At 44.6% G+C, this 25,044-nt stretch overlaps 1 protein-coding gene across 16 annotated transcripts in view; it reads right to left on the reverse strand.

Moving 5' to 3' along the window:
* The window catches only part of mark3a (MAP/microtubule affinity-regulating kinase 3a), a 32,594-nt gene extending 7,650 nt beyond the window's left edge, over positions 1–24,944 (reverse strand). For 2 of the 16 annotated variants that reach the window (XR_006832801.1, XM_046308421.1), the window contains exons 1-16: positions 24,250–24,944; positions 22,104–22,286; positions 19,538–19,591; positions 16,343–16,391; positions 15,330–15,395; positions 14,594–14,664; positions 13,990–14,046; positions 13,223–13,459; positions 12,909–13,049; positions 12,128–12,227; positions 8,400–8,512; positions 8,148–8,295; positions 7,774–7,991; positions 7,545–7,648; positions 4,921–5,187; positions 2,972–2,998 (exon numbers count right to left, since the gene is read on the reverse strand). Coding sequence is in view for 15 of the 16 variants with exons in the window: in XM_046308421.1 (XP_046164377.1) it covers positions 2,972–2,998; positions 4,921–5,187; positions 7,545–7,648; positions 7,774–7,991; positions 8,148–8,295; positions 8,400–8,512; positions 12,128–12,227; positions 12,909–13,049; positions 13,223–13,459; positions 13,990–14,046; positions 14,594–14,664; positions 15,330–15,395; positions 16,343–16,391; positions 19,538–19,591; positions 22,104–22,286; positions 24,250–24,300 (1,886 nt within the window). In the remaining variant the exon portion in view is untranslated. The remainder of the gene's footprint in view (positions 1–2,971; positions 2,999–4,920; positions 5,188–7,544; positions 7,649–7,773; positions 7,992–8,147; positions 8,296–8,399; positions 8,513–12,127; positions 12,228–12,908; positions 13,050–13,222; positions 13,460–13,989; positions 14,047–14,593; positions 14,665–15,329; positions 15,396–16,342; positions 16,392–19,537; positions 19,592–22,103; positions 22,287–24,249) is intronic. The other 14 variants (XM_046308426.1, XM_046308425.1, XM_046308420.1 and 11 more) reach the window with 11 other exon arrangements.
* Positions 24,945–25,044: the final 100 nt, after the last annotated feature.

The raw sequence follows: 25,044 nt of genomic DNA on the forward strand, positions 1-25,044 counted from the left end.
ATGGTGCTCAGTGGGATGTTCAAAGTTTCAGAGATTTGTTTTATAACCCAACTCTGATCTGAACTTCTCCACAACTTTGTCCCTGACCTGTTTGGAGAGCTCCTTGGCCTTCATGGTGCCACTTGTTTGGTGGCGCCCCTTTCTTATTGGTGTTGCAGACTCTGGGGCCTTTCAGAACAGGTGTATATATACACTGAGATCATGTGACAGATCATGTGACACTTCGATTGCACACAGGTGGACTTTATTTAACTAAGTATGTGACTTCTGAAGGTAATTGGTTGCACCAGATCTTATTTAGGGACTTCATAGCAAACGGGGTGAATACATATGCACGCACCACTTTATTTATTTTTTATTTCAACAAATTATTTTTTAATATTCACTTCACCAATTTGGACTATTTTGTGTATGTCCATTACATAAAATCCAAATAAAAATGTATTTAAATTACAGATTGTAATGCAACAAAATAGGAAAAACACCAAGGGGGTGAATACTTTTGCAAGGCACTGTACGTATGAAATGATAACACATTATGTAAACATTATTAAAGTGACCAGTGTTCCATTATTAAAGTGACCAGTGATTCCATGTCTATGTACATAGGGCAGCAGCTACTAAGGTGCAAGGTTGAGTAACCGGGTGGTAGCCGGCTAGTGACAGTGACTAAGTTCAGCGCAAGGTACTGGGTGGACAGTCTGATGGACTTGAGATAGAAGCCGTTTTCAGTCTCTCTGTCCCAGCTTTAACGCACCTGTACTTACCTCACCTTCTGGATGATAACGGGGTGAACAGGCCATGGCTCGGGGGGTTGATGGCCTTGATGATTATTTTGGCCTTCCTGTGACAGTGGGTGCTGTAGGTGTCCTGGTGGACAAGCAGTGTGCCCCCAGTGATGCGTTGGGCAGACCGCACCACCCTCTGGAGAGCCCTGCGGTTGCGGGTGGTGCAGTTGCCGCACCAAGCGGTAATACAGCCCGACAGGATGCTCTCAATGGTGCATGTGTAAACGTTTGTGAGGGTTTTAGGGGCCAAACCAAATTTCTTCAGCCACCTGAGGTTGAAGAGGCACTCTTCACCACACTGTCTGTGTGGGTGGACCATTTCAGACTGTTAGTGATGTGTACGTCGACGAACTTGCGGCCCCATCGATGTGGATGTGGGCATGCTCCCTCTGCTGTCTCCTGAAGCTCCTTCATTTTGTTGACATCATTTCTGGCACCACTCTGCCAGGGCCCTCACCTCCTCCCTGTAGGTTGACTTGTCATTGTTGGTAATCAGGCCTACTACTGTTGTGTCGTCTGCAAACTTGATGATCGAAGTGGAGGTGTGCATGGCGACGCAGTCATGGGTGAACAGGGAGTACAGGAGGGGGTTGAGCACGCAACCTTGTGGGGCCCCTGTGTTGAGGTTTAGCGTAGTGGAAGTGTTGTTTTCTACATTTACATTTACATTTAAGTCATTTCTACCTTCAGCACCTGGGGGAGGCCTGTCAGGAAGTCCAGGATCCAATTGCACAGGGTGGGGTTCAGACCCAGGGCCCTGAGCTTAATGTCTCAATCATAGCAATAGCGTCATTGCATAAAATGGTACGCAGCATCATCTGGATACGTGTGCAGCAAAAGTTCAACATTCACCTTCTGCTACCATTTCTGTCAAGCTGTTTTTTGGTAAATCCAACACAACGCAATGCAATGCTGCAAGGCAAATGCAGCGTTCCAATGGAAATTAAAGTACTTCTGGTGTACCAAAATGCAATGACCCTGTTTTACACGGGCTATTTTGGCACCGTGTTTCTGGGGCTAGCCCCGAAAAGTCATTTCTAACCTGCTCCGGAGCAGGGCCAGCTAGCCCTGGGCTAAGGTTGGTGCTAGTCCACTTTAGAATGTGCAAGTATGAACACTCGCTTGGCCCCGGGCTTAAAATCTCCCTTAGCCCTGGGCTAAGGAGCAGTGTAAACACGTCTTGAATCAGACTGAGGAACAGAAGGTTTTCTCTGAAGAGGATGTATAGTAGGAGAGCTTTGTCTTTGCTTTTTTTTATTTAAACTGCTCCTGAGCTGCCAGACCATCCGCTTGTAAATGTTCAGATATTGATGTCTCAAGACATAATTCCCTTTGAATTTGTGAATTGCATCTGATCTTGCAATCAGTACAACTTGTTCACAAAAAGCTACCCAATAATTTATTTCAGAACCCTCTTGGTTCCCTAACAGTGTACATATGACTCCACAAACCAATATTCCACAAACTTAAGTTCCCAAAGTCTTATAAACAATCATTATTATCAGAATAATCTATATCAGGGTATTCAACTCTTAGTTGGAGATCCGGAGCCTGCAGGTTCTGTTCTACCTGATAATTAAATTGCACCCACCTGGTGTCCCCGATCTAAAATCAGTACGTGATCAAAGGGGAAGAATGAAAAAAAGCAGTGGAACTGGCTTCGAGGTCCAGAGTTGAATTTGAGGGATCTATATCATGCCTCAGCACATCACAAAGTCGATCACATTGCTACAAGCCAGCCAAGTTATCACAGGGACCGTCGAGCATAACCCATAAACGTACAACAAAATCCAATACTGGACAGAGCACCAGAATCTGTCTACCTTTCAAACACATATCAGTCTACATAAAACACACACACTTACCTGGAACAACAGTTCAATACTAACCAATCATTGCTTTGTGAAAAACAAACCAGTCAATAGCAACTACATAAGCAGCCCCGTCCCCACAGCATGCATTGTAGATTGATTAGTGGCAAGCTTTCTGTTTGCTGTTGATGGATGTTTTTACTGACCGATCAAGAGGACAACACTGCCCTTAGAATATACCCCATCTTTGAAGCCTGAGACCAATCACAAAGGTTCTAAGCAGTGTGTTAGTTTGTCAGTTCCAGCTAATTATTGGTTAAAGAGAGTTTTAGTCGATTAATTGCACACACTGAAGGGAATAAGGGGTCCTACCTTTTGGTAAACCTGAATGACATGTTTCTACAACAGAATCAGGAAACACAAAGAAACATGAACATGAGGAAGGACAGCTGAAGGAATACGACTGATTGGCTGAAATTAGTGAACAAAATCACACTCGGCTGTCCCCATAGCAGGACCCTTTGAAGAACCCTTTTTAGTTCCAGGTTGAACCCTTTTGAGTTCAACATAGAACCCTTTACACAGAGTATTCTATATGGAACCCAATAGAATTGGTTTTCCTATAGGGACAGCCGAAGAACCATTTTGAGTTCAACGTAGAACCCTTTACACAGAGTATTCTATATGGAACCCAATAGAATTGGTTTTCCTATAGGGACAGCCGAAGAACCCTTTTGAGTTCAACGTAGAACCCTTTACACAGAGTATTCTATATGGAACCTAATAGAATTGGTTTTCCTATAGGGACAGCCGAAGAACCCTTTTGAGTTCAATGTAGAACCCTTTACACAGAGTATTATATATGGAACCCAATAGAATTGGTTTTCCTATAGGGACAGCCAAAGAACCCTTTTGAGTTCAACGTAGAACCCTTTACACAGAGTATTCTATATGGAACCCAATAGAATTGGTTTTCCTATAGGGACAGCCGAAGAACCCTTTTGAGTTCAACGTAGAACCCTTTACACAGAGTATTCTATATGGAACCCAATAGAATTGGTTTTCCTATAGGGACAGCCGAAGAACCCTTTTGAGTTCAACGTAGAACCCTTTACACAGAGTATTCTACATGGAACCCAATAGAATTGGTTTTCCTATAGGGACAGCCGAAGAACCCTTTTGAGTTCAACGTAGAACCCTTTACACAGAGTATTCTATATGGAACCCAATAGAATTGGTTTTCCTATAGGGACAGCCGAAGAACCCTTTTCAGTTCAACGTAGAACCCTTTACACAGAGTATTCTATATGGAACCCAATAGAATTGGTTTTCCTATAGGGACAGCCGAAGAACCCTTTTCAGTTCAACGTAGAACCCTTTACACAGAGTATTCTATATAGAACCCAATAGAATTGGTTTTCCTATAGGGACAGCCGAAGAACCCTTTACACAGAGTATTCTATATAGAATCCAATAGAATTGGTTTTCCTATAGGGACAGCCGAAGAACCCTTTTCAGTTCAACGTAGAACCCTTTACACAGAGTATTCTATATAGAACCCAATAGAATTGGTTTTCCTATAGGGACAGCCGAAGAACCCTTTACACAGAGTATTCTATATAGAACCCAATAGAATTGGTTTTCCTATAGGGACAGCCGAAGAACACTTTACACAGAGTATTCTATATAGAATCCAATAGAATTGGTTTTCCTATAGGGACAGCCGAAGAACACTTTACACAGAGTATTCTATATAGAATCCAATAGAATTGGTTTTCCTATAGGGACAGCCGAAGAACACTTTTGGAAACCTTTTTTTAATAAGATTGCAGGGTGGTTGGAATCATCAATGGTGAGAAGGAGAAGGTGCAAAAGACAAGATGTTGATTTCTATTCCTAATGTCAAGTTAGTCTTGGGACATCCCTAAATTGTTGTCAGTAGCCTGGCTGCCCGCCTGAGATGTGGTAGTCAGTCTGGACAAAAACTCAAATTGGGTTTCCCCTGCTGGTTTACACTTGAGATACATGTAATTATATGTATTTCTTAGGCTGGCACCCAGGCTACGTTATCAGTGCTTTTGGAACAATCTATTGTTAGTAGGACTGTGAACGTTCCACACAATGTGATTCAGGATGCTAAAAGGAACTGTGTTCAAAGGATTAAAAGGATTAAAAACAAACCATATAAGTAAGAATTTCACTGTTAGTCCACACCTGTTGTTTTGATTTGATATACAGTAGCTCGATATAGTCCGAGTATATTTTAGGGGCTTGGACTCGGCTGAATTGAGTGACGTGGAGCCGTTGTCCCTGACACCTACCTGCGGGTGAGTTTGGAGGTGAGTTTGGAGAAGAGGTTGCTGGAGCCGCGGCTGCGAGTCTGGGTAAGGTGCGCGGCGTCGTCGGACAGCGTGGGTGAGGCTGGGGGCCCATTGTAGGTGGCCGTGCGGTGCTCCCTCAGCTGGCCGCCGTGGAAGGTGCTGCGGCTCGCTGTGCCTCGTGGGAAACGTAGTCTGTCGGGCGTGGTGGCGCTGGTGATGCTGTGGGTGGACACCACAGGGTTCCGCTGGCCAGGAGACACGGCCACACTACAGGGAGGACAGAGGGAAGAGATGATACAGAAGACAGACTACACCTGGCAGTACATACCAGTTCTATACATAGCATCACCAGCTGGGCCATTACCATATCACCAGAACCTTACCTTCAAGCCCCAAACTCTCAAATTAAATCTAACCTGTGTTAATTACGTTAATTTAGAATAATACTAGTAGTTCCCTAAAATGTTCTATTTCGAAAGTGAGAGAGGTAACATGAACAGTTTGGGGAAACTTGTTAGTGGGGGAACATGGAGTGACCGACACAGTTTTGGATAGTCAAGGTAGAGGTGGGTGGTGGAGCTGTCAGTGCCAGACAGGGCCCGGTTTCCTGACAGCGATGGAATTTAAGGCTTACGAGTGTTTTAACGATGCATCTTTCCTACAACGGCCGAAGATGTAACGTGCGTTTCCCAAAACACCACGCAGAATGAAGTGCATCGTTGGAGCATGTGTTGATACTGATAGGATGGAAAGAAAGGAAGCGCTGCTCTCGGATCAGCTTTCTCCAATCAAATCTTACCTTAACATTATTTCACAATACTGACAACGGATATGCCACTAGAGAGATATAACCACCTACGGCTACAAATATTGAGGCGGTGTCACATTGTATAAATGATGTGAGACAGGCGCAGGAATTCGTAATAGGGAGATTTAATACTCCACCCAAAATATACAACATGCCATGAAAAGGCACGGGGACGAAGCCCAAAACAAACACGTACAAAAACACAGGGATGTATCCCAAACAAAAGAGCGATGTTAAACCTCAAATAAATACACGGGATGAGACCCGTAATAACAAATGCACAACACCCGTAATAACTAGTGCACAATACACGCAAGCCGAAATAGCAAAGCACAGGTACTCACAGACCAACAGACATGGGAACTATAACCGATAAAACAATGGTGAACAGAGGGCACATATATACGATTACTAATCAGGGGGAATGGGAACCAGGTGTGCGTAATGAAACAGTTCAGTGATGCTGAAGGCCATTGTGACGGAGTCTCCAGAGCCGGTGCACAGAATGAGCAGCAGTACCGGGGGAATCCATGACAGGCGGCTTATTCTAATACTAACCCGAGAAAAATGCACTAAAATCAATCATTTGGCACATCATTGCACACATGTTAGGTTACACACCATGAAATAGAGTATATTGAGACAAATTAAAGACAGTAGTCTTTAGACCGTAGCTAAATAAACCACAATTTATTTAACATGAAATGTATTTCAATATGATTGAAATAGTCCTTTAACCTACTGTATTTATAATTTGATGCAGTCATCTCGGTTTTCAACTGAAGCATCTTTTCATATATCGCTTGTTTGTATCGATTGCAAAGACATGGGCAACTTTGTTCTAAGTCATCTGTGGTCCCAGCGAGAAAGATAAACCATGTGATTCTATGTTCAGCGGAGATCTTTTGTGTATAAAGTGACACGGGTGGGTGGGAAAAAAACGCACTTAGCTGTCCTACAAGTGGTCATAGGCAGGCGTTACATTACGAGCGTTTTCAAGTGCAACGTTAATGAAGATGTTTTTGGGAACCCAGTGCCATACCAGGGCAAGACCAGGGTCAGACCAAAGCTACAAGGACCAAACAGAGGATGGAGAGATTAGGGAACAGAGTTGTGTGTATAATAAAGGGTGGGGCTGTCTCCTCCAAGAGGTTACAGAGAGGGAGAGATGTCGCCATCACAGCGGTTAGAGATCGTCCATAAAAGGGATGGATGGAGATGTGGGGCCGTCGCGTGGGTTAGAGAGGGCCCGAGACAGTGAAATAGGTGGTCTACACGTGGGAGGGGAGAGATCAAACAGACAGTTGGACTCCCTGCCTGCCGTCTTACTTGGGACCAGAGTGCAGTGGGAGTGGGGCAGCGTGGCCCAGTCTGAGTCTGAGAGGCAGGCAGAGAGAGGGCCTGGTACCTCAGCTGGACCGAGGTGGACGAGCCAGCCAACACGGGGGCAAAGCCAGAGAACAGACTACTCGTCACACAGGCAGACATCTCAGTTATACTGAGACACAACCAGACCAAGAGTTAACCAGATAGATAGAAGAGAAGAAGAAGGGAGCCAAGAAAGGCAAGTAAAAGAAGAGCAAGAAATTGATGGTATTTCTCCCCTAAAGGCCTTGTTGTGTTTTTCTTTAATAACTTCTCTCAATAATAACAGTATTACTACACATAGTTCTCTCCTCTGAGGCCTTGGGGGGATGGACAGTGAAGGTGCTGTGTTGAATGTTGATGCCATGTGGAGGGTTCCTGTGAAAGGGGCCACTAGGGGTTTAGTGCAGGCAGCCAGTAAACACAGCAACATTCCGGCCCGTTCCTTTACCTTTTCTCCTTCCCATTGGGAATGACAGAGAGCCGGTCCGTAGCGTTCTTGTCGCTGCACACGTACGTATTTCTCCTTGTCATCCCGCCTGAGCCAGTGTTATTCTGCAGGGTGGTACAGAAGCGCTGATTCAGCACACATCATCAAATCAGAATGAGGGATTCATCCCCACTTCAAGTGTCATACTATGTTCTACAATCGATCATTGAATGGAATATCAGACACTCACATTGGGGACGGGGGTAACACCCTTCTTGCCATTGGGAATATCAGCTTTGTTGGGGTTGTTGGCGTTCCCCAGCAGGGGACTGGAGGGGGGGACACTGCGCCCGCCGGGGGTGTTGGGTTTGCGTAGCTGCACCCCTCCCTCCTCTTTGATGTTGTTTTCGGCCGTGCTGGTCTGGCTCCTCTTGGGGTATCCGGACCCTTGGGGAACATTCTGACCCACTGGAGAAGAGAGAGAAAACGAGGAAGAAATAGTCAAAGGATATAGAAAGAAACATTACTGGCCTACATAGAATTGAATATCTTTAGCCTCACATTTGAGCTGAAAAGCATGAGTCAAAGATGAGAATTGCCTTGAAATGTTTGTGAGTGTCTCACCCTGGTCACTGTAGCGTCTCTGTTTCTGGTTGGAGGAGATGTTCCGCTGGACTTTGAGGTGGGAGGGAGACTGGCCATTGAGCTCGCTGGTGGGCCGGGGCTTGGCCAGGGACAGGTTGCTACTGGAGGTTGACTCACTGGGTTCCAGCTAGGGGTCAAAGGTCACAAGAACACATGTTAAAAAGACTGGACTCTGAATTTACTGTGCACTAGAACGGAGATATAAACAACTATCTATAGTGTTGCTCTGACCTCAGAAGACTTCCTCCCAAGCAGCAGGTAGGTGGCAGTGATCTCATCATACTTCATCTTGGCCAGAGACTCCTGGATCTCCTCTGGAGAGAAGCCCATCCCCACCATTACATCTGGAACAGTACAGAGACATGCTTTCACATACACAGCCCTCACCTCTACAACCACTGTCAACAACTTTCTCATTTTCAGGGACTATTCCTTTAATGAAATTGACCCCAATCCTGCAACCCAAAATGTTAACAAACGTAATAACAAAAATATCTTATTCACAAGTTTCAGCAACCAAAAACAGCCCACATCCTTAGTGTGTTCTACATAGTTAATACAAGATTCATAAGCAATTATGCACACTTAGTCCTCTGACTCATTTAAAGCAATGGTGTATTTATATCTTCCTATTCCACCATAACGACAAGAGCGAATCCACCACTTATTAAATGCAGCAGAAACCTCATGAGTGAGTCAGCATTGCATTCCAGCTCAGGTGTTATCACCCCTCCTCCCTCTCGCCCCATCCATCAGCAGAGGAGGAAAAGTGCTGGGGGGAGGGGAGGAGTGGGTAACACACAGGCCACCCACCCAATCACTGCCACCCCTGCTGCCTTCCAACCAATCACTCCCCATTTTCCATCTGCCTCCCGACCAATCACTTCCACCCCCGCTGTGCTGCTCACATCACGTTGAGAGGAGCATGCCAGGTGAGGAAGATCCCGGAGCTGTAGTTCCATCATACATCAGCTCCCTTAATAATACATCAGTTCCCTCTATCTATCACTGCATGCTTCTCTCTATCTCTGCATCCTTCTCTCTGTCTCTGCATCCTTCTCTCTATCTCTGCATCCTTCTCTCTATCTCTGCATCCTTCTCTCTATCTATCCATCCTTCTCTCTATCTCTGCATCCTTTTCTCTATCTCTGCATCCTTTTCTCTATCTATCCCTCCTTCTCTCTATCTCTGCATCCTTTTCTCTATCTATCCCTCCTTCTCTCTATCTCCGCATCCTTCTCTCTATCTCCGCAACCTTCTCTCTATCTCCGCATCCTTCTCTCTATCTCCGCATCCTTCTCTCTATCTCCGCATCCTTCTCTCTATCTCCGCATCCTTCTCTCTGTCTCCGCAACCTTCTCTCTATCTCCGCAACCTTCTCTCCATCTCCGCATCCTTCTCTCCATCTCCGCATCCTTCTCTCCATCTCCGCAACCTTCTCTCCATCTCCGCATCCTTCTCTCCATCTCCGCATCCTTCTCTCCATCTCCGCATCCTTCTCTCCATCTCCGCATCCTTCTCTCCATCTCCGCAACCTTCTCTCCATCTCCGCATCCTTCTCTCCATCTCCGCATCCTTCTCTCCATCTCCGCATCCTTCTCTCCATCTCCGCAACCTTCTCTCCATCTCCGCATCCTTCTCTCCATCTCCGCATCCTTCTCTCCATCTCCGCATCCTTCTCTCCATCTCCGCATCCTTCTCTCCATCTCCGCATCCTTCTCTCCATCTCCGCATCCTTCTCTCCATCTCCGCATCCTTCTCTCTATCTATCCATCCTTTTCTCTATCCATCTATCCTTCTCTCTATCTATCCATCCTTTTCTCTATCCATCTATCCTTCTCTCTATCTATCCATCCTTTTCTCTATCCATCTATCCTTCTCTCTAGCTATCCATCCTTCTCTCTAGCTATCCATCCTTCTCTCTAGCTATCCATCCTTCTCTCTAGCTATCCATCCTTCTCTCTAGCTATCCATCCTTCTCTCTAGCTATCCATCCTTCTCTCTAGCTATCCATCCTTCTCTCTAGCTATCCATCCTTCTCTCTAGCTATCCATCCTTCTCTCTAGCTATCCATCCTTCTCTCTAGCTATCCATCCTTCTCTCTAGCTATCCATCCTTCTCTCTAGCTATCCATCCTTCTCTCTAGCTATCCATCCTTCTCTCTAGCTATCCATCCTTCTCTCTAGCTATCCATCCTTCTCTCTAGCTATCCATCCTTCTCTCTAGCTATCCATCCTTCTCTCTAGCTATCCATCCTTCTCTCTAGCTATCCATCCTTCTCTCTAGCTATCCATCCTTCTCTCTAGCTATCCATCCTTCTCTCTAGCTATCCATCCTTCTCTCTAGCTATCCATCCTTCTCTCTAGCTATCCATCCTTCTCTCTAGCTATCCATCCTTCTATCTATCCATCCATCCTATCTCTTTCTATCCACCCTTTTCTCTTTCTAGACTACAGAGCCCTCAGTGAAACATGTGATCTCTCTCCACTAGACTACAGAGCCCTCAGTGAAACATGTGATCTCTCTCCACTAGACTACAGAGCTCTCAGTGAAACATGTGATCTCTCTCCACTAGACTACAGAGCCCTCAGTGAAACATGTGATCTCTCTCCACTAGACTACAGAGCCCTCAGTGAAACATGTGATCTCTCTCCACTAGACTACAGAGCTCTCAGTGAAACATGTGATCTCTCACCACTAGACTACAGAGCCCTCAGTGAAACATGTGATCTCTCACCACTAGACTACAGAGCCCTCAGTGAAACATGTGATCTCTCACCACTAGACTACAGAGCCCTCAGTGAAACATGTGATCCCTCTCCACTAGACTACAGAGCCCTCAGTGAAACATGTGATCTCTCACCACTAGACTACAGAGCCCTCAGTGAAACATGTGATCTCTCTTCACTAGACTACAGAGCCCTCAGTGAAACATGTGATCTCTCTCCACTAGACTACAGAGCCCTCAGTGAAACATGTGACCTCTCACCACTAGACTACAGAGCCCTCAGTGAAACATGTGACCTCTCACCACTAGACTACAGAGCCCTCAGTGAAACATGTGATCTCTCACCACTAGACTACAGAGCCCTCAGTGAAACATGTGATCTCTCACCACTAGACTACAGAGCCCTCAGTGAAACATGTGATCTCTCTCCACTAGACTACAGAGCCCTCAGTGAAACATGTGATCCCTCTCCACTAGACTACAGAGCCCTCAGTGAAACATGTGATCTCTCTCCACTAGACTACAGAGCCCTCAGTGAAACATGTGATCTCTCTCCACTAGACTACAGAGCCCTCAGTGAAACATGTGATCTCTCTCCACTAGACTACAGAGCCCTCAGTGAAACATGTGATCTCTCTCCACTAGACTACAGAGCCCTCAGTGAAACATGTGACCTCTCTCCACTAGACTACAGAGCCCTCAGTGAAACATGTAATCTCTCACCACTAGACTACAGAGCCCTCAGTGAAACATGTGATCTCTCACCACTAGACTACAGAGCCCTCAGTGAAACATGTGATCTCTCTCCACTAGACTACAGAGCCCTCAGTGAAACATGTGCTCCATCCAATCTCCCGCCTCTCTTTCTCTCTGTGCGCTAGGTGACTGGCATCTCCCTCTAACACATGTGCTCTGACGGAGATCCCAGCTGCTGTTATGCAATACCCCCACACTCCAGAGGACATCTTTCAGAGCATACGCCCTCTCTACCCCTCCCTCTCCCGCCGTAGTGCTTTTATCCAGGGCAGGATGTGGAGGCTTTCTCTGTCTCATGTGTCTCACCCTCTCTCAGGGGCTCTCGCAGAAACAAGGCTGCTTTTATGCTGCATTTCTTCTTTTTCTTTTCAAAGTGTTTAAATGCTGAGAGTGATTCTGTTGCAGTGTTGCTGCTGCCTACACACTCGAGTTTCTGAAGCGCAATAACAAGAGCAGTTTTTCTCCCGTTTAGTACCTATTCTCTTCTGATCCGTGATGTCCTGTTCTGGTTCTACAAAAGGCTTAAGCTCGTCCTCCTCCGATCCCACGTTGATCCAGCGGTCCTTCATGATTTGCTGAAAGAAAAATAAATAGTCCTTATAATACAGGCCAGGGTCCTCTTAGTACAGGGTTTTAACATCATGATCAGTCATACGTACACATGGATGTGTGTAGCATAAGGAACCCTCTTAAATTCACTTTCACATCATTGAACTCAAATAAAGTGAATTGTGGTTTCCTTGAAAAAGATTGGATAGAGACTTCGATTCGATGCAACGCTCCACTGTTTGAAACCAGAATCGCCATTTAAAGTCTGTATAATGTCATTTTCAAACAAACTCGCCAATCAATAGGACAGTCGTGTACGATGGGTTTACACGATAATAGGAAATGTACAATCACGAGGCCGACACCTATTCTAAATGACATCTTTCAATGCAAGGTTACAGCTCATCTGAACATCTGGTGACAAGAGGGGTGAGGGTGGATTCTAGCACGCACAATGTGAACACAGAAACTAAGACAACGTCGGTGTTGTTCTCAGAACCAAAAAGGATGCAAAAATAAGAGTGATCATGAATTATGTACTGTGCCAACAGCGGAGAGATAAAGAGAAGGGAGAATATGAAGCGCAAAAAGAGAGTGTCGAGCAGATGCCAGGCCGAGGAGTGGTGGATGGATGGAGAGGTGGCGGGTGGAAAGAAATGCTCTTGGAGTGCCATGGCGGCGTGAATAAAGAAGTGTAGAATATTTACATTTTCGCTGTCGTCCCTCACCTCGAAAGTCCCCCGCTTGGCCGGGTTGAGCACTAGGAAGCGCTTGAGGAGGTTCTCGCAATCTGTGGACATGTAGAAGGGGATACGATATTTTCCCCTTAGAACCCGCTCCCTGAGCTCCTACAGAGAGACAGACAGGGAGAAAGAGTGAATGAGACAGGCAGTGAGGGCATCTTTGAAATTGTAAGTTCTTGTCCATCTAAAATTCTACCCATATGTTTCATTGACTATGAATCTCCCAATGACAAAGAATCTGAGGAAGGAAGTATTTTTGTGATAGTATTTTTGCTGACCTTGAGGTTCTGCCCATCGAAGGGCAGCGAGCCGCTGACCAGGGTGTAAAGGATGACCCCTAGGCTCCAGACGTCCACCTCGGGCCCGTCGTACTTCTTCCCCTGAAACAGCTCCGGGGCGGCGTAGGGTGGGGAGCCACAGAACGTGTCCAGCTTGTTCCCCATGGTGAACTCATTACTGAAACCAAAGTCTGCTATCTTAATGTTCATGTCTGCATCCAACAGCAGGTTTTCTGCCTAGAGACACAGGAGGGAAGGGAGAGAAAATGGACGTACGGATGAGGTGAGAAATAGCAGTGAAATAGAATAGATGTAGGTAACAGACCAACTGGGTCACAGGTAAAAGCAAATACTTGAATAACTCAAAGACTCATGATAACAGTAGAGTTCCATTAAGATATAGAGATGCCAGAGGCACAAAAAGATCAACTGATGCCTGAAGAGGGTCCTTTACAGAACACCCCCCCCCACAAAAACAAAGTGCTCTGCAAGTCAAAGTTAGTGTTGCGTTTAAAGTTTAACTGTGTTTCCGCCTCTCCCCAGTGACACAAACACACAGGGTGGAGATGGATGCTCTCTGCTCTCACATCTCTGTCCTCATGGATCATTCATGAAGCTCTACAGAGGAAGCAGACTGTGGTCACGCGGCTGCCGCCAGAGGAGGGGAGATGGGAACTCTGAACAGAGTCACTCCCACCGAAGCCTGCCTCCGGCCACCTGACTTCATCCTACTCTCCCCCACATACACACCCTCACTGGTTCCTTACCTTCAGGTCTCTATGGACAATGTGCTTCTGGTGGCAGTACTGCACAGCAGATACGATCTACAAAGAAATAGACAGACAGTTACAGTCTTCCACCTGACAATGTTTTCACACACCCCTCCCCCCGGGTGAAGGATGTGGTGAGGAGATGTGGTGTAGAGTGAGAAGATACTCTGTGTCTCTAGCTGTATCTCAGACACAAGGTGTAGACATGACATCTCTAGCTGGGAGAAAACTGTGTCCCCTCTTCCTGTGTGAGCATCTGCTCTAGATGTATCAGTATATCAGTGCCCCCAGTGAAACGCTGCAGTAAGATGAACCTGCAGTGAGACCAGGGAAGTAGGAAGCTGTAGCCTAGACATTTCTGAGTGTGCCTTTCCTTCCACTGCAGAGCACTGTGTGTAGGCAGCACACCCCCAGTGTTTCACCGTCAGTGACAGAGAGATAAGAGATGAGGGGAGCTCTGTGTTTTGTCAGAGTTCTCATAACTCCACAGTTCTCATAACCCCACCTCATACCCTGGGTGGGTCAGGACACTGACTTGTGACGTATGGCCAGGCAGGCAGGGTGTGAATCCAGCACACTGCGGGAAAAGTCCTGTACTTACCTGTCTAAATTTAGCCCTGGCCTCTTTTTCTTTCATCCTTCCGTGTGCAACAAGGTAGTCAAAGACCTCTCCTGCAAGAGAAATGAAAAAGTTAGGAGCTGAAATTAAAGGTTGCATATTTCAAAGGGGAAAAAAGTTTAAAAACGTCAACATTCAGACAGTACATCTTATGAGGTAAATGTTTTTTTTTAAAGTCAATAACTACTGTGAAAAATGGTATGTGGAGCATGTGAGCCTATCTGTTCCTCATGCCTACAGAGGGAAACAGAACTCTAATTAATATACTGTAGTTCTGTCCTGAAGGCACAAGTTTCGGAGTATGGCTACAACATCAGAGGCATTCCTCAGCCCACGCACCTGTGTCTTTGTGGGGGGGCAGCATCAACACAATACTCCCCATAAAACCTCTAGTTCTGCATCCTCAAAACCCTCCCACACACACTCAGTGTTGACCGGAGGCAGGGAGTAAGTGTGTGTGTGTGTCCATGTCCATGTGTGTGTGTCTCCCACCTAGACCAAGCTCTTCTCTGTCCTGGCACTCTAATGGAAGAACCAGCTTCCCCCTGAGGCTAGCACAGCAGAGTCCCTGCCCATCTGAAATCCTACCTCTTCAAACATCTTAAATAAATAACCCCCCCCCCCATGTATGTATGTATGATATGTATGACTCTTCACCAAGCCCTTTACCATGACAGCAGTTATGAGGGCTGAGAAGCCACGGCGCAATACTGCTCACCTCCACTGGCATACTCCATCACCAGGTACAGCGTCCTCTCGGTCTCGATCACCTCAAACAACTTGACTGAGGGGGAAAGAGAACTATTTGTCTTTGGCCCACACGCAATAACAACTAATACATTGCATCTTTCTGGCTCAACTTTGTAAAATGCTTGTCCTGGATAGCGCACAGGGCATTCAAGATGGTTCTAGGGAGTTTCTGCTTCGCAGTATAAATAGCAAGCTGTCGTAACTTAAAGCAAGGAATCCAATAACTTACATTTTCTACTGCTGAAAGCCTTGAGGAGGCTGAGGAAACTGAAGACATTTCTAAGTTCCTTTTGTGCATGCATGCCTGCGTGTGGGACCCAGTCATAGACTAACGCTTACCATATCTCACGTGTGCATATACTGTAGGGCACTCACACATGCTTATTGGGTATATACTTTAGGGCACTCACACATGCTTATTGGGTATATACTTTAGGGCACTCACACATGCTTATTGGGTATATACTTTAGGGCACTCACACATGCTTATTGGGTATATACTGTAGGGCACTCACACATGCTTATTGGGTATATACTGTAGGGCACTCACACATGCTTATTGGGTATATACTGTAGGGCACTCACACATGCTTATTGGGTATATACTGTAGGGCACTCACACATGCTTATTGGGTATATACTGTAGGGCACTCACACATGCTTATTGGGTATATACTGTAGGGCACTCACACATGCTTATTGGGTATATACTGTAAAGTCGTCTTCCCTGCAGTGTTTTCCATGAGCTGATCTAACAGTCTCTGGATGAAGAGTGGCTGAGCTCCAGGGCTATATATAGCAGAGGTGGGATGTAGAAGCGGTTCTTTCTCTCTTTTAGATGGTTATCATTGTGTATGTCATTATAATCAGATTTGAGAAATCATGGCATGCGTGGGTTAAAAAAATCAAACTAAATTAGCAGAGAATCCTGTCTACTTCCCCAGCTGCAATTGTGTGTGTGTGTGTGTGTGTTCTACTTACCTATATTTGGGTGGTTTAAAAGCTTCATTATTCTTACTTCTCTGAAGAGCTGGAAGCAGAGAAAATAAATGAATTCATATTTCAGTGTTGGACTGGATGTGTCAGAGAAGAGAGACAGTAGGGAACCTTCGACTTGACCATTTTCAACTTAATTTGAGCAGGATGTGCACACACACACACTAAACCATTACAGAGTTGTGTCAGAGCCATGTGCAGTTTTTTGATTGATCTCCCTTTAACTATAGCTATCTGTGCTCCCATCCCATCCATAAAATAATACAAGTCATCCATCTTTAATGGAACAGGACACATGCCTGATGTTGTGCCATACTACTGTGAGGCTGGCATTATCCAAGACATAATAGTGCTACAGTAGACATAAACAATGCATTAGAGGAGATACAGTATATCACCATGTCTGAAAGTTGCACTGTTCACCCAAAGGTCTGTTATTTAAAAAATTGAACCACTCACATGGTAAACTATCAGATACTCAGCAAGGAGGTCGAATTTCACTGTAACTGAAACAGGACCCAGGTGGCAAATATAAAGATCCAGTCCACCTAAAAAACTGGAGGCCACTTGCACTTCAGTTACCATCAAATCCTAGAAAAATGTACAGCTCTTAGAATTAAAAAGGTATTGTCAGATAATATTAATCCTGATGAAACAGGTTTTTTACATGGGTGATACATTGTAGATAATATAAGACAAGTACTTGACACAATAGAACACTAGAAAAAAAATCTGGGAAACCAGGCCTGGCATTAATCGCTGATTTTGAAAAGGCCTTGGATAAAGTATGACTAGAACTTATATAATTGGACTATTTGGACTATTTTAGTGTTGCACAATGGGTTAAAGTTATGTATAGTAACCCCATGTGATAAAATAGTAAATAATGGCTACTTCTCAGAAAGTTTTAAAAAGGGGCAAGAGGAGTAAAACAAGGTTGTCCGTTATCAGCATATCTATTTATTATGGCCATAGAAATGTTAGCTATTAAAATCAGATCCAACATTAATATCAAGGGGCTAGAAATCTAGGGCTTAAAAACAAGGGTATCATTGATCTGTGTACCAATAAATGTCTGCAGCATTGAAGGTAACCAAGAACACAGTGGCCTCCATCATTCTTAAATGGAAGAAGTTTGGAACCACCAAGACTTCCTTGAGCTGGCTGTCCCAACTGATTGGGGTTAGGGAGGCGTAAAGGGTCTGAATACTTATGTACATTTATATTTCAGTTGTTGTTGTTTTTTTATTTGTGAAAATTTCTAAAAACCTTTTTTGTTTTGTCAGTATGGGGTATATTGTGTAGATTGATGAAGAAAAAAACTAATGTAATGCATTTTAGAATAAGGCTGTAACGTAACAAAATGCGGATAAAGTCAAGGGGTCTGAATACTTTCCGAATGCACTGTATATGGGGGATAGGAAATTCTGTAAACAATTACATAGATAGAACCCACAATCTATCTGCAATGTTAAAGCTGATCTGCCTGTTAAAACATACAAAAATAACTGTTAAGCCATCAACAAACACAGACAGAAAGATAGACAGACACAGGCCACACTAGAGGAGGATGAAGACCGGAGTGGTTCAAATTTAAGCTCACTTTTCCCATTACATCTCTCTACCCATTATTACATCCAAAATATTGTCATAGTTCTGCATAAATATTGAGAGAAAAAAATCAAAGGCCATTTTCCATGTCATGGAAAGGCAGGCAGGCGTATCATTGTTTCCAAAGAAAAAACTATGGGGGTCAGACAACACTATATTACAGCAGTTAATGACAGGCTTATGGGGTGACAAAGATCGGAACTCTCACACACGCACGCATGCACAGACGCACGCACACACACACGTTAGACTTCAGTCTACATCAAGAAACATCCAGAGTGTGCGTAGAGGCATAGACACAGACCACATGGGAACTATCAGCCCAGGGCATTAAGAAGTCTGCCAAAACATCACGAGACACAACACTTCTAGATGTTGTTGCAATCAATGCAGCTATACCAGAGCAGTAATACATGGATCATTAATCTTTACTTGCGCAATGCTAATTGTCACAACGGGTAACTTTCTAACAGGCAGTTCCACATTTACTGGTGAGCACTGCTTCTGCTCTCATTAGCCTATAGTGAGACTAGTGCTGCTCTGTGGTGACTTGAGAAGAACAGAGTAGGAGAGCAGTAGAAGCTGACGCCACACCAACATTTGAGAACAAACTGTTTACCTTTAATCAAGGGCTTCCATAACCGTTGCCCTCTAACCTATGCAACAACAGCCCGGTCTGGTCATGTGACCTCCAGTGAAGTGTGTGTGGGGGGGCTAGGGATGGATAGAGGGAGGCGAAATAAAATCACAATAAGCTTGTGACAGATGTGAGCTGGGCCTCCTCTCTTCCAAACTAGGAAGAAAAAAAACTTCACATCCAACACCTGTAATTACATAACTACAAAGGTCAAGGGCCAAGGTACACTGAGAAGAGGAGACTACAAATGCGGGTGGCTTCGGTTATTGGGACAATAAATCAAAACATGGACCGTGTCAGAGAGAGGTAGAGTTTCTATTTGTTCACAAATCAAAGTCTCTGATAGCATTGTCAGACAAGGGAATTTCAACTGGCAAAGGGGACATTTAAGCATGATATCTGTAGCTTTGCATTGCTATAAATGAGTTAAATCAACATGACTACTCCTAGGGCTTATTTATAACGACCTACAAGGAGGTTGTCAACAGAAGAGTCATGTTTTGTGTGTTTCCAACAAGCCACCTCATGAAGAGCCCCTCGTGGCTCTGATTGTTTCTGTTGGTTTAGCACAGTCTATGTCGAAGGGCCAGGCCTTAAATACAAAGCACAGAATCAATGGTGAAAAAACAGATGGAAACTGCAGCTAAGCATTGAGTGAGAGAGATGCTTACCCTAAGTCTCAGAGTCGGGCAGGCAGAATACCAACGGCCACACAAGATATGCCCTGGTCATGCTCTGCTTTCTGTCTACCAAAACCCTGCCTGCTACAGCACATCAGTCAGATCAATAATGGCCTCTGACTGGCAACAACCACAACCAGGCCAAAACTACAAAGATCAGGGGTTGCACAGCCACACTCACAAATTATACATTTTGTCACACCACCTCAATAAGTGTACTGTGAATCGCAGCCACACGGGGAGGATCCTTACCTTTTGAAGGCTGTTTGGGTTTAGTTGTGTCTTGTCGATGATCTTTATTGCCACCTGAGGAGAGAGCAAAAACAAGGTGTGTAGAAGACAAAATACCAGTATAAACAGTTGGTTAGGACATCTACTTTGTACATGTCACAAGTAATTTTTCCAACAATTGTTAACAGACAGATTATTTCACTGTATCACAATGCCAGTGTGTCATGAACGTACGTTGGTGCGAAAAGTGCAAATCAATCCCAGAACAACAGCAAAGGACCTTGTGAAGATGCTGGAGGAAACAGGTACAAAAGTATCTATATCCACAGTAAAACAAATCCTTTATCGACATAACCTGAAAGGCCGCTCAGCAAGGAAGAAGCCACTGCTACAAAACCACCATAAAAAAGCCAGAATATGGTTTACAACAGCACATGGGTACAAAGATGGTACTTTTTGGAGAAATGTCCTCTGGTCATATGAAACAAAAATATAACTGTTTGGCCATAATGACCATCGTTATATTTGGAGGAAAAAGGGGGATGCTTGCAAGCCGAGGAACACCATCCCAACCGTGAAGAACGAGGATGACAGCATCATATTGTGTGGGTGCTTTGCTGCAGGAGGGACTGGTGCACTTCACAAAATAGATGGCATCATGAGGGAGGAAAATTAAGTGGATATATTGAAGCAACATCTCAAGACATCAGTCAGGATGTTAAAAGCTTGGTCGCAAATGGGTCTTCCAAATGGACAATGACCCCAAGCGTACTTCCAAAGTTGTGACAAAATGGCTTAAAGACAACAAAGGCAGGGTATTGGATTGGCCATCACAAAGCCCTGACCTCAATCCTATAGAAAATATGTGGAAAAAACAGAAAATGTGTGTGCGAGCAAGGAGGCCTACAAACCTGACTCAGTTACACCAGCTCTGTCAGGAGAAATGGGCCAAAATTCAGCCAATGTATTGTGGGAAGCTTGTGGAAGGCTACTCGAAATGTTTGACCCAAGTTTAAATTGTTTAAGGCAATGTTACCAAATACTAATTAAGTGTATGTAAACTTCTGACCCACTGGGAATGTGATGAAATAAATAAAAGATGAAATAAATAATTCTCTCTACTATTATTCTGACATTTCACATTCTTAAAATAAAGTGGTGATCCTAACTGACCTAAGACAGGAATTGTGAAAAACTGAGTTTAAATGTATTTGGCTAAGGTGTATGTAAACTTCCGACTTCAACTGTACATACACTCACCGGACAGTTTATTAGGTACAGACAGTGAGTCACATGGCTTGCTATATAAAGCAGGCAGACAGGTATCAATTCATTCAGTTACTTTTCAATTGAACGTTAGAATGGGCAAAACATGTGACCTAAGCAACTTTGAGCGTGGTATGATCGTCGGTGCCAGGCGCGCAGGTTCCAGTATCTCAGAAATAGCCGGCCTCCCGGGCTTTTCACGCATGACAGTGTCTAGGGTGCGACAAGCAAAAAACATCCAGCGGAAGCCCTGTGGGTGAAAGCAGCTCATCGTGCAAGCTAACAGGTGGGCCACAAACAGGAAAATAAGAGCATAGTACAACAGTGGTATGCAGAACGGCATCTCGGAACGCACAACTTGTCAATCCTTGTCACAGATGGGCTATTGCAGCAGATGACCACACCAGGTTCCACTCATACCAGATAAAAACAAGAATAAGTGGCTTCAATGGGCACACGATCACCAACACTGGACAACTGAGGAGTGGGAAATTGCCTAGTCCGACAAATACCAGTTCCTGCTGCATCATGCCGATGGCAGAGTCAGGATTTGGCGTAAGCTGCATGAGTCCATGGCCCCATCCTGCCTGGTGTCAAAGGTAATGCGGTGGTTACAGTGGTGTACTGGTGTGGGGAATGTTTTCCTGGCACACATTAGGTCCCTTGATATAAACAAGCAACGATTGAACGCTACAGCGTATCTCAACATTGTTTCTGACCAAACCCAATAGAGCATCTATGGGATGAGAGAGAGAACAGGATGAGATAGATGTGCACAGCATGAATGTCCTGCTGTCCAGTCTGCAGCAACTGTGTCATGCCATTGCGTCAGCATGGACCAACATACCTGTGGAACGTTTCTGACACCTTTCAGAATCCATGCCATGAAGAATTCAGGCTGTTCTGAAGGAAGGGGGGGGTACGACCCAGTACTAGCTGGGTGTACCTAATAAACTAGCTGGTGAATGTTCATTGCTTCTCTTTTTTATGTCACCTACTGATGAAAAACATACAATTCATATTTGCACAACAAGAACAACGCTATTGAGAGGGGAAAGAAGAGTCTATTTTACGAAATTATTTAACCAGGCAAGTCAGTTGAGAACAAATTCTTATTTTCAATGACTGCCTATGAACAGTGGGTTAACTGCCTTGTTCAGGGGCAGAACGACAGATTTTTACCTCGTCAGTACAAGGATTCGATCTTGCAACTTTTCGGTTACTAGTCCAACGCTCTAACCACTAGGCTACCTGTATGTGTTGCTAGGTAAACCAGAAAGGGGCTACAGCAGCCTGTCATGCTGCAGGTCTCTCCTCTCACCTCTCTGCCAGTGAGGATATGGCGGGCCAGCTTGACCTTGGCGAAGTTGCCCTTCCCAATGGTCTTCAGGAGCCGATAGTTCCCCACATGAGGCTGCTCGTCGGCACCAGAGTTTCGGGTGCGGACTCCCGAGCGGACAGAGCGCGTGGTGACTTCCTGGCGCCCATTGCTGTGAGCCGTATGCTGTGGACAGACAGACAGACGGACAGACACGAGTGAAACAGTGTGCTGTAGACAGAAAGACTGACGGACAGACAGGAGTGGAACATCTCTGCACTAGCAGTGGCTCATGCTGGGGCATTCCATCCCCTGTCAGGATCCAAAACAACTCTCCTGTTTATTACATGTTTATTTTAAAAGATTATCATCAAGTAAACCAAGAGGGTAAAGAAAGGTTAGTGTAGGCTGGGGTTGCAAAATTTCGGGAACTTTTAATAAATTCCCTCGGAATGAAGAGGGAATAAGCAGGAAATCCAGAATCCTCCTACCAGGATATCTGGAAAACCAGGGAATTTTGCAACCCTAGTGTAGGTGACTCACTGTAGTGCCGTTTGACTATCCAGTGTATGTCCAGCGTATTGATCCTCTGACCATGGTTAAAAGCCCACAACACCCCATCCCAAAATCAGATAGAGACTTTTCTATGGGTCAGTATTGACTGTTATCACTGTTATCACTTGCAGGGATGCTATAATAAAAAATGTTCAAATGTAACCCTTTTTTCTCCCCAATTTCGTGACATCCAATTGGTAGTTACAGTCTTGTCCCATTGCTGCAACATGTTTTAATTTCTGTTGTGATCCACTACCAGCCTAGACAACAACCTAAACACAACACCTCTGAATGTGAGAACAATTCAACTCTCTCATAAACCTTCTCTAAGTAGATCACACTTACAAGTATTATTACCTGGCAATGTACTGAGTATACCAAACATTTGGAACACCTTCCTAATATTGAGTTGCACCCCACCTTTTGCCCTCAGAACAGCCTCAATTCCTCGGGCATGGACTCTACAAGGTATCGAAAGCGTTCGACAGGGATGCTGGCCCATGTTGACTCCAATGCATCCCAAATTTGTGTAAAGTTGGCAGGATGTCCTTTGGGTGGTGGTCCATTCTTGATACATGTTAGAAATTGTTGACCATGAAAATCCCAGCATTGTTGCAGTTCTTGACACAAGGTGGTGCGCCTGGCACCTACTACCATACCCTGTTAAAAGGCACTTAAATATTTTTTCTTGCTCATTCACACTCTGAATGACACACATACACAATCCATGTCTCAGCTGTCTCAAGACTTAAAAATCATTATTTAACCTGTCTCCTCCAATTCATCTACACACTGACTGAAGTGGATTTAACAAATGACATCAATAAGGGATCATAGCTCTCACCTGGACAGTCTGTCATGGAAAAAGTAATACATATGTTGTATACTCAGTGTATGTTCCTTCACTATAATATTAATTCCAGATGAACCAGATACAAATGAAGGAAACTTCATACAACAGTATAAATACAACAGTATAAATGATCAAATTCACTAACAGACATTCAAAGAGAGTTGCAGAGATTTCTCTTATTAATACATCGTTACTTACTATGGTGATGGGGGGTCTCTTCATCGACGGAGACCCTGTCATTTTTGTGCTGGCAATTTGAATGCCATTTAACCAGATAACTCTCTCGTTTTTGTGGGGGTAACTCATAGATCCCCTCGCGCTTGCCCGATACTCTCAACGAGAATGAAAACGGACAGACGATTGCCTTTGAACTGAAAGGGGTGGGAACTGTGTAAACCCACTGGTAGGCGAGCAATTGGCACCTCTATTGACCGACACTTTTAAAAACCAGTCTTCTAACAGGTAAGGTTTGGATGGAGATACAAATGAGGATCTATCATTGTCCACAGACCAAACACAGCATATGTCGTGTTATCAGGCAACATAGGAGATTACAGCCATGGACATGCACAGTAGAGGAACATATGCCCATCTCCCGTGTGACACAATGTATCGAACACTCAGATACAATGTAGCCAGTAGCCTAAGTAAAATGGTATGATACAATGGGACAGGGAGAGTGGTTATTTTGTATTGTCAGACACAATACACCTCTAACTACTTAATAATACGTTTACTTACGCTTTCCGCCTCTTTCTCATTGACCGTAGGTAGTGGAGTTTTTGTTGACATTTTATTCTCGGTGAATGTTGCCTCTATTTCCCGGATGATTCAATTCTGCACCTTCTTTGGCAATACAAGGGGTGGCGATTGTACTCTTGCTTCTGGACCAAAACCATGGGTTCTGGATACTGACTCAACATCGGTCCATCCAATCCAAATGTGTCTCAAGGTGTCCCGAGGACGCAGAAAAAGTGTGATGACATCTATTTCCCTATAACGCTCACTCGGTATATAGTCATTTATATTGAGAATGAAGGTTGATAAGCTATATTTTTATTTTAAAATTCCATACATGGCCTCTTAAATTTAAGTAATTATCAGAGACTGGCTCCAATCTAGGCTAGAATAGCACTCGGACAGAAAGGACGGCAGATGGTTGTTGTCACCGGTCCCAAAATCGCTCCTTTTTGTAACGCAATCCTTGTGTGCCTTGATGTCCTGTCCGTCTGTATTCCTGAGTTTCAATAGCGTTTATCTTTCTGACTCGCTGTCGGCTCAATTTCTTCCATCTCCGATTCAGAATGAGGCTAGTGTTTTAGGTGGGACCAAAATGGCTACTCACGGGTTGGATCGGGCCAAATCCTGTCAGAACAGCAGAGGAAGTGAGGAAACAGGCGTCCCTCGGCGCTCATTGGACCGCAATACAGCCGGTGATAGCGCAGTCACCACTCAGTGATTCACATTAATGACAGATAGGAAATAACTGGTCTTTCTCTTGTGTACAAGTTCATGCCTTTACCTACAGAAACCATG

This window comes from Oncorhynchus gorbuscha, linkage group LG17, assembly GCF_021184085.1.
Source record: "Oncorhynchus gorbuscha isolate QuinsamMale2020 ecotype Even-year linkage group LG17, OgorEven_v1.0, whole genome shotgun sequence".
Lineage (NCBI taxonomy): Eukaryota > Metazoa > Chordata > Actinopteri > Salmoniformes > Salmonidae > Oncorhynchus > Oncorhynchus gorbuscha.